A 15126-nucleotide genomic window follows, 5' to 3' on the forward strand; every position below is an offset into this window, starting at 1 on the left:
GGAAGTGTCGGCCGCCATTTTGTCTCTCGCAGTCTGAGGCAGTGAAAAACAAAGGTGGAGAACGTGAAAAGGGGGCAGGGTGGACAGTTCCTGACCCCCTAGCCTTTGTCAGTGGGTCACTGAAGGACACCCAAGGGTGAAAAAAACATTTATTTTATTTGACGAAAAAGCGCGGGTGGCGCGCACACGGCACGCACAACGCATCGTGGGCGCTCGGTGCGCGAAGCGCAGCGAGTGCCCTCAGCACGCGCACGGTGAAAAACCTGAAAAAAAAATATTAATAAATACATAACTTAGCATTTAAAAAAACGTACAAATTCACTTAAAAACCATAGGTTTCACACACGTTATAGTTAGGAATTAGCATTTAAAAAACCTTGCAAATTCACTTAAAAAACCATAGGTTTCACACATGTTATAGTTAGCTGGACATTTCCCTCGTAAAAAACCAATGAAATTCCCCCGTTATATTTAGTGCAGGCAACTATAACTCACGCGACCGCAATCCTCTGCTGATGACGTCAGATATTACATCACTGTATTTAGACACCTATTTACCCATGTCTTCTTCCATTAATCTTTAGCTATACATATATTACAAATATTTATTTTTCAGAAAAACACATATGTAATCAGTGATGTAATATCTGACGTCATCAGCAGAGGATTGCGGTCGCGTGAGTTATAGTTGCCTGCACTAACTATAACGGGGGAATTTCATTGGTTTTTTACGAGGGAAATGTCCAGCTAACTATAACATGTGTGAAACCTATGGTTTTTTTAAGTGAATTTGCAAGGTTTTTTAAATGCTATTTCCTAACTATAACGTGTGTGAAACTTATGTTTTTTTAAGTGAATATATATATATATAAAAATATGTGTGTGTGTGTATAATATATATATTTTGAAGGACACTTAACACCTGACTGTTTGTTAGTAGCTAATGCAAGGAAAAGGCAACTGGGGATTCACCTCCCCTAGAAAAGGAGTCAAAACTGATTGACGCCTCCAGGAAACGGTTTTGCAGCCCAATCCACAAATCCTTGGCGAATTGCCAACAGTCAAGCCCTACTGGCACCCTATGACAGGGTCCACTGGGACGAAATGGAGGAACTCCTTTAACACCTTCCAGAGGAGTTCAAAAAAGTGGTTATGAAATAGTTAATGAGGGGAAGTTAATTATTAATGCCTCCATCAAGTGTGTGCTAGATTCCCCAGACACTTCAGCGAGAGGCATACATCCCAGCCTTCTCCTCCATAGACGCACTTGGCTTCGTGCCTCAGGTTTTAAACCTGAAGTACAAAAAACAATAATTAATCTTCCCTTCGACAAGGAGCACCTCTTTGGGTCACAAGTAGATACAGCCCTTGAAAGGATGGAAAAAAAAGACACAGAAGTAGCAAAATCTATGTGGGCTCTCCAAACTCCTACCTATTCTTTTCATCATCCAACGTGTTGCCTGATCTGCCTCTACGGACGCTACAGGGTCCTCCTACAAAAACCAAGGACAGTCATCCACCTCTAAAAGCTTCTACAGAGGATCCTATTGAGGAAACCATTACAAAGGCTGTAGAAATTCTACCCGAACCGCAAATACCAATACTAAACAATGACTTCCTGTACATTACCCCCGAACATCTAACACCTGTTGGGGGGATGTATTCAAAACGTTTACACTGCATGGAAATCTGTCACAACAGATCAATGGGTGTTAGACATTATCCAACATGGTTAATGTCTGGAGCTCATTACCACTCCTCCAAATTCCCTCCCCGCTCCCCCTGCAAGCACAAATTATCTATACACCACCAAGCCCTCCTCAAACAAGAGATTTCAGCTCTCTTACCCAAAGGAGCCTTAGAGCCAGTTCAACATCAAGGTACAGGAGTATATTCACTATATTTTCTCATTCCCAAAAAGGACAGCTCACTTTGACGCATTCTCGACCTCAGGCCCCCGATTAACTACATCCTATCGGAACCTTAACACATAGTCACCCTTCAGGAAATCATACCATTGCTGTAAAAGTGTGACTTCATACCTTCATTAGACCTGAAAGACACCTAATGTCATATACCCATCCATTCCTCACACCGCAAATACCTGTGCTTTGTCTTCCAAGGAAAGCACTATCAATTCAAAGTTCTTCCATTCGGTGTCACCACTGCCCCATGGCAGCACATTTGTGTGGACAAAACATTCATGTATTTTCTTACTTAGACGATTGGCTTATAAAGGCAAACAGCTCATGTTTGCTGCTAACGTACACAGGAAACACTCACCCTACTATATCAACTAGGGTTGTCTATCAACCTGCATAAATCCCACGTACAACCGTCCCAAATACAACCATATCTAGCGGCCACACTCCATGAGCCCTTGGGGTTAGCATACCCAAGTACTACCAAATACCAACCATCCTGGCCCTAGTCCAACAGTTTCAATCTGGGCTTCAAGTCAGAGTCAAGACAGTAATGCACCTTTTAGGCATGAAGGCATCCTTCATCGCAGTAGTCCCTCATGCCCTTTTACATACGAGACGGCTGCAAGATTGTCTCTCACGCCAATAGTCACAGGGTCAGCTACACGATCTAGCCGCACAGCACACACTCTACAGTGGTTGAACTCACAAAACCTGTCCAAGAGGGGTGGCGTTTCTAGATCCAGTTCCCCAATCCTTTTTCAGAGTGGATACTTCACTGCAAGGATGGGAAGCTCACTTTCAAAATCTCACAATTCCGGGTGTTTGGGACTCCAGATACCAGGGTCTCCATATAAATTACCTAGAGCTTTAAGCTGTTCACTTGTCAGCTGGCAAAAAAAAAAAATTTTTGTAACGCAGCAGGTGCTCATGGAAAGCGCTCGAATACCTTCGGATCGAGTTTGTGCTATATGAAACTGCAAAAAACTAAATAAATTGAAAGCATTCCCTTCTCACCTAAAATAAACAAGTTTGTCCTTGTCCAGGCGGACTATATAACAACTATGTACTATCTGCAAAACCAGGAGGGGGACTCGCTCTGTGCAATTATCGCACCTATCCCCGACCATATGGCGGTTAGCAGTACACCACAACCTTTATATCCTGGCAAAACGTACTGGAGCCAAACAATCAAGTTACAAACCTCCTCAGCAGGACAGAGCAACAAGTATACGAATTGGAACGCCACCCCAGAGTGGGGATTTCCGAAAATAGAATTGTTCGCAACCCCAGAAAACGCAAAATGCCTCAACTTCTTATCCAGATTCCAACACCCACTATTCTAGGGCAATGCTCTATGGATGAACTGGTCAGGGATATTTGCATACACGTTTCCACTTCTCCCACTTATTTCATTTGTGGTAAAAAAAAACTCCGGCAGACCTCCATAACCCTATTTCTCATAGCTCCGACTTGGCTCGTCAACCATGGTTCACCACACTACTGGAACTCTCACAAGTTCCCCATGAGAAACTTCCCCTCAAACCAGACGTTCTCACACAGGGCCATGGCGAAATCCGACATCCCAAGCCCAAGGAAATGAACCTTGATATATGACTCCTGAAGTCATAGAATTTTGGTATCTTAACCTACCACAACAGTGTATGGATATTCTAAAAGGAGCTTGTAGGCCTACAACTAGAAAACGCTATGCTACCAAAAGAAGAAGATTTGTACTTTACTGCCAGCGTCAAAAAGTAAACCCTTTAGATGCACAGACACAAACAGTTATGTGTTATCTGTTGCATCTTCAAACTACAGGTTTAGCCTACACAACAATACGTCTACACCTTGCTGCAATTGCAGCCTATCTACAAAACAGATAACATGTATCTTTATTCAAGATTCCAGCCATTAAAGCATTCATTGAGGGACTTAAAAGAGTAATTTCTCCTACACTTACACCAGCGCCAGCATGAATCTCAACATTGTACTAACAAGGTTCATTGGGCCTCCATTTGAACCACTACATTCCTGCCAACTCCAATACTTCTCTTAGAAAGTAGCTTTTGTAATAGCAATCCCTTCGCTCAAACATGTCACTGTGCTTTAGGCACTAACCTTAAAAGAGCTGGCCCTAGGATGCTTGTTTCCATTCCACGAAGGACATGGCCTGGCAGTTCGGGCTGGACTGTTCCCATTGGCCACAGGGTCAAGACTGATTTGCATATGGCTGGGTCCAAACTGGAATGGCATGGTGATCAAAAAAACAATGGATTTAGACCCAGATCTCTGTACTGGGGTGAATGTATGACATTGTTCTGCATTCTGTCTATCAATAGTTCTTTTTGCACTAACCTTAAAAGAACCATTCTTCCAACTCCACCGAGACAAAGTGGTGCTCAGAAGAAACCCCATGTTTCTTCCCAAAGTATTATCTCCTTTCCATGTTAATTAGGCAATATAATTGCCTGTATTCTTTCAGCAACCTGATTCTATTGCGGAAAGAGCTCTTCATACTCTTGACGTTAAAAGAGCTTTAATGTATATCAACAGCATTCTATGCAAAGCATGTGAACCTACAGCACTACATGCCAAGAACAGAAGCTTACAGGGTAAGTAACTTAATCCTTAACGTGATTCAGTACCAAACCTCCTGATTAGTGATCAGTCGGATGAAACTGGCTGTCTGAAACGGGAAACTGCCTTAAAAACGCAAGGTTGAGCCATGCATGCCATTTCCCAGCAAGCCATACCACGCTTGCCTTAACCATGCATGTGCATTTACAACGTATATGCATGGTTAAAGCAGTGCGCTCTGTAGTTGCCAACGGAAGGGGAAGAAAGGAAGGGTAAGAGGACTAGGAAAACTCAGGACACACGGTGAGGTAAGTGGGGCTTGTGCTTGGTCTTGGGGGGGGAGGAAAGGCTAGGTTTTGGGGTGGGGGTAGGTTTTAGGACTAAGGAGGGGGTCGGGGTAGTTTTTAGGGTGGGGATAGTTTATAGGGTGAAGGGCAGGGGGAAAGGGGACAGCTTACGGGCCAGGGAGCTGGGTCGAGGTAGTTTAGGGATGTAGGGGATAGTTTTTAGGGCTCAGGGCAGGGGGGGGGGCTAGGTCAGGGTAGTTTTAGGGGTGTGGGTTTTTTTTGTAGGGCTCAGGACAGGCTTCAAAGCGACAGTTTTTAGGGCAGGTAGCAGGTTCAGGGTAGTTTAGGGATGTAGGGGATAGATTTTAGGGCTTAGGACAGGGGGGCTGGGGCTGGGTCAAGGTAGTTTGTGGGGCATGGGCTTCATTCTTAGGGCTCAGGGAGTGGGAGGGACAGTTTACAGGGCAGAGAGCCTGATCGGGTAGTCTAGGGATGTAGGGGATAGTTTTTAGGGCTCAGGGCAGTGGGGCTGGGTCGGGGTAGTTTTTGAGGCATGGGCTTAATTTTTAGTGCTCAGGGCAGGGGGAGAAAGGACAGTTGACAGGGCAGGGGGCAGGTTCTGGGTAGTTTAGGGATGTAGGGGATAGTTTTTAGGGCTCAGGGCAGGAGGACTGGCGTATCGTTGTTTTTATGGCGTGGATTTACTTTTTAGGGCTCAGGGCAGGCGGAAAAGGGACAGTTTACAGGACAGGGAGCAGGGCTGGTGTAGTTTAGGAATGTGGGGAATAGATGTTAGGGCTCAGGACAGGGGGCTGGCTCAGGATAGTTTTTGGGGCGTGGGCTTAATTTTTAGGGCTCAGGGCAGGGTGAGAAAGGACAGTTTACAGGGCAGGTTAGGGGTAGTTTAGGGATGTAGAGGATAGTTTAGTGCTCAGGGTGGGGGGGGCTGGGGGCAGGGTAGTTTTTGGGGTGTGGGTTCAATTTTTAGGCGGTAGAGTAGAGAGAAAAGGGACAGTTTACAAGGCAGGGGGCAGGAGTATGATCTTTAGTCCACATGGCCCTTTACCCATCATGTCTTTACCTCAAAATTGCGTGGTAAAGGCATGCGTGCTAAAGACGCGGTCATGGTAGAGACCACGTGGTACAGGCATGCGTTGTACCATCATACAGTCATCTGAAACTGGTTGTCTGATGCCATTTTCCATTGTGGGCAGAGATTCTCTGTTCCTGTTTTTTTCGCAGGTTCCCTTCAAGAGATCCTACATGGTGAGGTAAAAAAAGTGTCCCTGTGCACATTTTGAAGCAAGGATTCCTCATCTCCATAATCAGTGTGTTGTAGCATTCCTGGTCAAGGTCGAAAGCTTGAAATGTGTTAGGTATTTTCCAAGGAAGGCCATCAGTATATGATTACCTTGCATGCAGGTTCAGATCTATTGAAAACAGATGTTTACAAAATGTTGTGAAGAGACAAAGATATCATGTGCCTTAATCTTAGATCCGCCTGCTCGTATCAATTGAAATAGAAAACATACCAAAAACATTCAGTGTCATGTACTGCACTCTACCGGGAAATTCTATATATGTGGCTTTCAGCAGTAATGTAAATGCAATGGCTTGGGCCTATGATTCCTTGTCCCAAACTGCAGCCAAAAGTACACCTAGATATGCTAACTACCCAACTCGATCTCAGCTGTTTCAGTATGGGCTCCAGTACTGCATCCTCATTTCATGGTTCCTGTTTTGTCAAGACTACACCAGAGGTAGACTTTAGAAATTTAGTAAATGTTACTGCTGCTCTTCCACTTTTCTTTACTAGAATGATTCAGTCATGGTACGAGTGGCGGAGGCTTTTAGTTAAGGACTTGAAGGCAAAACATGTTAGTAGATGTGTCTGCCAAATAAGGCAATTGTATTCTGGTAACCTGTTTACTATGCACTTTGTTTTTAGCCTGGGTCTTGATGGCGACCATTGCCTCTCCTCTGCAATAATTGGTGTATCTAAAGACACATCATGGTGCCCATTTATTATTTCTGAGGATCACTTGAGTTATGAAATCCAGCATAAAACGTCTAAAGTATCTATTCCATTATTGTTAATTTTAACATTTGTTTTCCCTGCTGTATGCGTACTTAATGCACTTGGGGTTTTACCTAACGGTGTGATAATTCTACGAATATTGGCCACCAGCATTGCAAAGTTTCTAATTAGTAGGCTAAACCTCTAGCTTAGCTTGTCCTACCCTGGTTTTAACCTCATTAAGTACCTCAGACTGGTTAGTATTCCAGACTTATAATTTTATCTCTGGTTTAGTTGGAGTAAAATCTATTTTCTCTACCTGTTTGCCTCTGTCAGATAAAATGATGTTTCAGAGAGTACTTTCTTCCATCCTATAGAGTTCAAGACTTCACATTCATACTTGATAATAGGAAAGACTTTTCTAATGGATTTACGTGTGCAGGATACTACTTCTGATCTTCTCAAAATATCGACATTGTTTTCACCTCTAAGTGACCTGTGTACTATGGAATCTCAAAAATGATAAAGGGATTCAAGAGCTCAAACTGGTATTACACCAGCATGTACACAACGTAAAAGTCAGTATTTTTGATCTCCGTAGTTTAATATATCTCGTAGGCAGGACACTTGGGAATAAAATGTCAATCTAAGTCTAAGATTTAACCAAAGTCTCCTCTGTGCCGTAGGCATTCTGTGTTAGAAGATTGACTGATTAGAGATGCTTCCATAAAGAAATAGATGTCTATATCTGTTTCTAGATAAAGCTATCTTTGTGAGCTTAGCATCCATCCAAAAGTCTGCAGGTGACTGGTTTTAATTGTGATGGAACCTTCACCTAATTTTATCGTCCTGAGGTTAAAACATTAGTAAAATTTAGGTAAGTAATAATTATAACTATTATTTCTACAGCTGGATTTAATTTATTTTGTGCTGTTTGTTACAATATAATATTTAGGATACTGTAATCTGCTAGGCAGTGCCCATTGTTTTGGAATACTTTATTGCAAGGCACTAGTGGCGCAACAGTGCACAAGTCTTAGATATAGCTTACACACAGATGACTTTATTAATTGAAAATGTGATGAAAGCTTTTGCACCCCAACCCAAATATTGCCTCTTTGCACTAGCAGCAGGTTGTAAAACACCGTTACCACTTCTGTCACACTCACAGGGCGACAAAGAAATAGTGGTGGGAGAAAAGCAGCTACTTACTCACAGCAAATTTACCTGGAGCACTTTTGTTGCCCAAAAACAAAACAATCCTTGAAGCAATGCATTAAAAATGCGTCTGGTGGTGGGGGTAAGGTGAGGATGAGAATGAAATACGCATGAAATTAAAAGCAGTCTCCCACACACAGAACCGTTCCCATTTTAGGGTTGACATCCGGCCCCCTTGAAACGTATTGACAAACAAAGGAACTTGTTGGGAGAATGGCAGGACTAAGGCAACTTACTATTCGTTTAAAAATACACCCTTAACTTAACATCAATAGGGAGATTGAAAGTTATCTCGGAGATCTATGGCCTCACGATCTGCGGTTTCCTGCTCCTTTCTACATGCTCCCATAATGCAGCAGTGACTCACAGTATCTTTCAAATTCACAGTAAGGCTGCTTTCATACTTACTATAATTGTTCTTGTTCTTAATGTTATTATTGTGTTATATTGTTTGCCTTTTAATGTCCTGTGCTGCAAAATCATTATGGTTGATCTGTAGTCAAATCTGTTAATAATACATACACTTTAGGTACCTTTAAGTGATTGCGTATAGGAGAAAAATGAGCTCTTCTATGAAGATGATAGAAAATAAATGTTTTAAGTATTCTGATGGTCAAACATTTTATATCCTCTTTATTGGGTGATCAGACCTTTTTGTGTATCAGGACATTAGTATAAGAGTGCCAATTTTCTAATTACTTAAATATGATATTGTAGTCTATAAAAAAAGAAGCACAAGAGAGGGGCACTGTGGGGTATCCTTTTTCTCTTAGGTATTTTCGCTTGTTTATTGATGAACTGAATATCTCTCTAAAATTACTGTGAAAAGATAGCTAAAGCCTGTGGGCCTGATTTAGATTTTAGCGGAAGAGTTACACTGTCACAACGGTCCGCTGAAATGTAAATCCCATAATATCCTATGGGATTTATATTTCGGTGGATGGGATATCCCTCCCCGTTGTGACGGAGTAACCCATCTGCCGAAATCTACATCAGGCACCATGTGTAGTAAGGTAGGTCACATAGCTAACTGACTTCTGCCTTGAGGGAACAGGAGATCAACATTAAGCTGGACATTTTTTTTTTTTATTCCTTTTGTAGTATTGCATGTTTTGCCTTTCGCCTGCCTTCTAAACCAGCGTGCATGTATTGCATTACCATGGTCCAATTACCTTATTTGCTAATTTACAAACAGAATGTTTCAGCATGCTTAATTTTAAGAGCCCTTATACAATCATGATAGCAACACTTCACCCCTCATCCCAGCTATTGCCAGTCCATGACACTCTTGCATTGCCTTAGCTTTCCTTTTAGATTCAGTGCCTTTAACCTTTTTATTAAGGTACAGGTTTACAAAAGTGCTCTGAATAGTATGTTACAAAATGGTGCAACACAAGTCATATCACTCTTTTCTAGAAGTGTCCATGTTTTTGTCTGAAATTAGAAGAAATATAGTAATCAAGCTACCTAGGCCTAATCATTTCATGATTACGTAGCCATAATATATAATTTTGTATATATCTGGGCAAGCCTGGACGTTGTGTTTTTTCACTTGCAGTGGATATGTAATCAGCATTCTCTTTCTATTTGTATGCTAGGATACTAATGCAAGCTTTGGTAACTGTAAAATACAAACTATCTTGCTACAAAATAAGATAGTATTTTTTCAAATACATAACTAATGGCTGAATGATATGACTTGCATCAAACTGATAGATAAGCCATGCTGTTTCTTTTTTTTTGCTTCAGGGAAATAATACGAAGGAAAGCAGTTCTGGCGTTGCACAAGTTCTACCTCATTGCTCCTAACCAGGTACAGCACATTCACGACCGATTTCGTAAGGCACTCTGTGATAGGGATGCTGGCGTTATGGCTGCCTCTTTGCATATTTATCTTCAGATAATCAAGGTAATTTGCGGGATACCATAAATCCATTATACTAGATATCCTGTATGGCTTGTACTCATGTGGTTATTATTTTTTTTTTTTTACTTTATTCTTGGCAGTTCTGCATTCCTTTTTCTATCTCCACCTAACTGTCATCTAACAAGATGTATAATTTGTGGTTATTTATCTATGGAATGGTGTTGAAACTTGATGTGGCTTTATTGATTTTTGAAAACCTTTTCCTTAAAGACAACACTATGCCTCCTGAATTGTGAACAGATTGGATATAGGAACAAAGGTCCAGACAAGGTTAGGCCCAAGTGTTGACATAGGGGAACATCTCTGTTAATCTACTACTCATCAAAGCTTGTGTTACTTATGTGGGGCTGCAAAAACATTGGCCAATGTCAACTATCATTTATCATGTTCTATTATGTTAACCACAAATGATACTTGCAAGGCGCAGACTGTTCCCATTCTGCATAATGGTCATACTGACTTTACCACATGGTTATCCTTCATTCCAGGGGCATGTTTCTGTAAACTATCTGGATGCCCAGAATCTTACTATAGAATGGTTTCAGACATATAAGACAGCACCCAGGCCCTAGAATTAACAATTTCAAATTATGAAATCTGAATGCAAAATGTAATGCAATATATTTCTACAGTGTGTGTTTTTGTTATTTGTAGATTAAGCTATGTTCAAAAAGAGATGCTTTGGAATTTCTTTTAAAACTTCCGCTTACCAAGAAATACGACGTGCCATGTGCATCACACATGAACCCTTTTCCAGCAAAATCATACAAGGAAATGTCATAAGATAGCAGAGATCCATGCCAACTTCTATCTGAGATGAAGTCTTACTGTCCTTGGGTGAAACCAGGATATTTTCCTTCATACTACTTGATCTCTCAACAACCAATGCCCATTGACCTCTCTATTTTCCAAGTAGACTGGGGTCCAACCATTCATGTCAAAATACAACTACAACATTTACATTGTTTTGTTGGAATCCTCTACAAGCAAGCTGTCCTGTGCATTACTCCAGGTTTCCCACCTATCCAGTCAGTTTCTCAAGATCTACATGCCCCCTGGGAAATGGACCAGCAATCCAGGTCACAAGACATGAACTACATGTGTCATTTGATGATGGAAGGGAGTCAAGCTTAAGTTCCTAGTGCTTGGAGAAACTGGCTCCACCTCACCTCCCTTGGATTTGACTTCAAACTGAGGGGCACCACCTGCTACTACTCAAATTGATAAAGCTGCAAATCGTATTTGATTCCTGAGCTCTCCTTCAGGCTCAAAGACCATACAGTTGCCAAGAATCAATATTAAAGGTCTGGCTTCTGTGGAAAATTCTCTCACCCCTCTGTACAGACAGGATAATGTACTGACAAGAGGCCTGCTGATTGTTTAGGCTAGTTTTAACATGGTCTAAACCAGGCCCTCAAATAAATGTATTGACAGGATACAAAGCAACTTGAATGTTTGTGAACTTGCTTTGAAGTCATTCGTACTGTTTACAATTCACAGTGGGGCAAGGGTAAATAATAACAATGTAAGCTAAACTATTTGTTTTATATTAAGGAAAAACGCAATAAAGAATTCTGAATAAAAAAAAAATAATACAAACTAGCTCTCACTAAATGTCCAGTGGAACATCATGCTTAACAATGACACACCACATAATCAAATTAATCTTTAAGTTGCTCAAACATGAAGGATAGACTTTGCAACCTAATTGGTATGTTACGTTTTTGGTTTTAGAGCCGCAATGTTACCTATAAAGCTTCCTGGCACTAGACCTGTTTCAAAAGTCACTTTTCCCAATAGTCCTATATTTAGGAGATCAAGTAGGAAAGAAGGTAGGGGACACGTCAATTATGCGTGTCCCTAGATGCGGCCCTCCTTAGCTAAAGGATGGACCTCGTCAGCATAGCCGTGTGGAAGTAGAGGAGGTTCACGATCTTCCTCTGTGATCCGTAGCACCTACCCGGTTGCCGCAGTCCTAAATATAGGACTATTGGTATTATAGGGCGTCTCTTCCCGATTCCCTTGTTGCACATTCTTTTTTAAGGTCCTGATGAAGCGCTCTTAGATCCATTAGGGACTCATAAAAGCGCGAAACATGTCGACCCTTTAGATCCACCTTCTGCACTACACGGGTGAGAGAAGAGGAAATGTATTTGTTCAAATTCCCCTCTCATAAAGGCAAGTGACCTTGCTTCTCCATCCCCCGTGACATATCTTAACCAGACTCCAGGGACATCCTCAATAAAGTGCTAGTGTCCTTGGGCTCTTTTTATATCTCACTCACCACCATCACCTTGTCCCACACACCCCCATGCACAACTGCGGCAAACTCCTAAAAGATCTCCACCAAAGAGCCCCGTCAAACGGGCCCGTGAGGGACTGCAGCGCCACCCCCACGAGGAGCACCAGCCCGATGATGATGCTATACACCTGAAAGGGTGTGTGAGGGCACCTCTAGATCCCCACAGGAGTACCTCACTCTTTCTCGGCACACTCGAACTCTTTTGGAGACATCTTACACTTCTCTCCAGCCTATCTGGCCGTCTACTTGCATCCCTTTGCCCATAGGAACTGTACGTTTTGGCAACATTGATGCCCATAAGAATGTTTTATGATATTGTATTGAAGTGCACTGTATGGCAATGTAGAGTTTATATTTCTGCGTTTAGTTCGCTCATGCAGAATGTTTGGAATAAAACTCATTACTTCACGTTTTCAAAACTAGGACAAACCTTCGGAGTACAAAGACTTGACTGGGAGCTTTGTGACGATCCTTAAACAAGTAGTTGGAGGGAAACTCCCAGTAGATTTCAATTATCACAGCGTGCCAGCACCGTGGCTACAGATTCAGCTCCTAAGAATTCTGGGACTGCTTGGAAAGGATGATCCTAGGTAATTTTGTTTTTAAAGTAAATAATACTGTTAAAGAGTGTGTTCTTGCTGAAATAAATCTTGAAGTGTATGCTGAATGGTAGACATTTCCTTCATCATAAATTACTCTACATGTAAACATGTAGACTTAATATGCCTGCATTTTATGCTTTGCCATGCTATTCAACAATTCAGTTTTTTTGCAGCTTATAAATGTTATAAACATTTTACAAAATTGACAAGACGAGAAACAACTGTAGAATTTTGGACACTGTGACAGAGTAGCAGTGAGGTTAATATTTTACCCACAGCAAGTTTGTGTGACCTGAACTGGATTCTCACTGTTCTGATACATTATTAGTGGGAATGGTTTTTCCACTTAGTCTCTGGTCAAACATAAGTGTACCTTCAGATTTCATGACAGTGCTTTCTTCCTGCAAACCACTACATTCTGACTAGCACAAATGCGGTGGCACTAGTATAACAGATTGCAGGGCGAAGAATTCGGTAAAGTGCAAGTATTCCAGCAATGGTTCACCGAGGAACCTGCAAAGAGATTGAATTGCTGTTGGCATCATACACACACAGGTGCCATAAAACACTTACAAAAACTGTTTTTTTTTTACATGCCAGTGCTTAACCTTGCTGCACTATCCCCACTCCTGCAGTAAAAACACTGCATGATAATGCAGTGTAGGGGCAAAGGAGAGTGTGCGACTCAAAGGTGTCACCCATCCAGAACATAACATTTTCAGTACCCTTCCCATTCGAAGTTTGGGCAGGCATCCTGTCTCTGACACGGCTGAACAAAGCACCATTTTTGTTGGACTGGTTAATCATAGCATAGATAAGTAAGCTATAGTTTTATAATTCATTCATTCATTTATATTTTTGTATCACTAAGATCATAAAAGTACATGCTTCAAAAAATAAATAGTGCATATTTATAAATGGCCAACAATCAAATGGATAAAAATTGAATATTGTAAATACAGTTTTATAAAACCACAGTTCTAAAAACATGAAGGATTAAAGCATCCAACAACTCGGGTCAGGAATATACAAAATAATAGGCTTCTTGGCAGTTTCTTACACATTGCATATTGTATATAAATAACATATCGCAACTTTTGTTCAAGATAAAGTGACTAGTGCAGTGCCAATATCACTAACATTAGGAACAATCTCGGAATTAACCTTTTGGCTTCCCGAAATGATAGGATTGTTAAAAACAAAAGCAGAGTGTATTGATCGTTCTATAACACGATGAAAAGTTAAAAACCTGTAAAACACAATCATACGTACTACAATATTATGGAGCTAATGCCTACATTTGCGGCTAAGCAGGTGCAAATCGTGCCTCTTGCCGCTCTGAATTAACATCTGTCTTGTAGCACATGGGCACAAGGCACGTACTCAACTTCACACCAGCATTTGACACTCGCTTTCTAGACACTTAGTACGCCTTAACTGTATTGCCATTAAGTATTTTGCTAAAACAAACACAAGTACTCTATTTATTTTGGTTCTCAACATTCTTAGGACGTCTAAATACCTACTAGTGCCTATATTCTTACAAAGGACCACACTCCACTTGATTCAGAGGTTGTGATAACAAGGACAACAATTTTTTATATATTCCAACAATTTTGTACACCATCGCACGTTGGACTATAGTCCTCAAGCTCACACTTTTCTTCAATTTGGTCCTAAGCGCTTTAATGGGTATTGTGTTGTATCTAAATTGGAAATAGCTTGCGTGCTAGAGGTGGAAATATTTTGTTGATGGTCACTTCATTGTGCGCACATGGTTCTATTGTTAATCTTCCTTTGCTCTGTTTCGAAGTTACAACGGTTACAGATTCCCAAAAATGGCCTTTGATCCTATCACTTGATCGCAGGCTTATCGACCCTGGGGAGGACCAATAGTTATCAAGCCCCAGTTTCTGCAGGAGTGACTTTAAAGTTTGGAACTAGGGTATCTTCTCTATGCAGTGTACCCATAAGATCTCATATACCTTCTCTATATGGTTCTAGGGCTGGGGTAGTCCATAGCCGGTGCCAGAAAGTAAGAGGTCTGCATTCTATTTTGTGCAAGATAAATTCTCTGTGCTCGATCTAGGTATAGTGACATGAGTAGCTCACTTGAGGGAAGGGTTAGTATAGGCCTCAGAAACCTGTGTTCCACAGTGTCTAAACTGTTAGTATTCGAACTGCCCCATAGTTCGGCGCCATACAGTACAGACCCTATTGCTTTTACATTATAAATTTCAAAGGCGGGCCAACCCTTCTACATGTAGTCCT

At 41.4% G+C, this 15126-nt stretch overlaps 1 protein-coding gene across 2 annotated transcripts in view; it reads left to right on the forward strand.

The window, feature by feature from the left end:
- The window catches only part of AP4E1 (adaptor related protein complex 4 subunit epsilon 1), a 417135-nt gene that overhangs the window by 90184 nt on the left and 311825 nt on the right, over positions 1-15126 (forward strand). Inside the window, exons 6-7 of one of the 2 annotated variants that reach the window (XM_085644188.1) lie at positions 9774-9933; positions 12677-12843. In XM_085644188.1, the coding sequence (XP_085500314.1) occupies positions 9774-9933; positions 12677-12843 (327 nt within the window). The remainder of the gene's footprint in view (positions 1-9773; positions 9934-12676; positions 12844-15126) is intronic. The other variant, XM_085644189.1, reaches the window with a different exon arrangement.

The sequence above is a fragment of the Triturus cristatus genome, chromosome 3_1, assembly GCF_964204655.1.
Source record: "Triturus cristatus chromosome 3_1, aTriCri1.1, whole genome shotgun sequence".
NCBI classification, from domain to species: domain Eukaryota; kingdom Metazoa; phylum Chordata; class Amphibia; order Caudata; family Salamandridae; genus Triturus; species Triturus cristatus.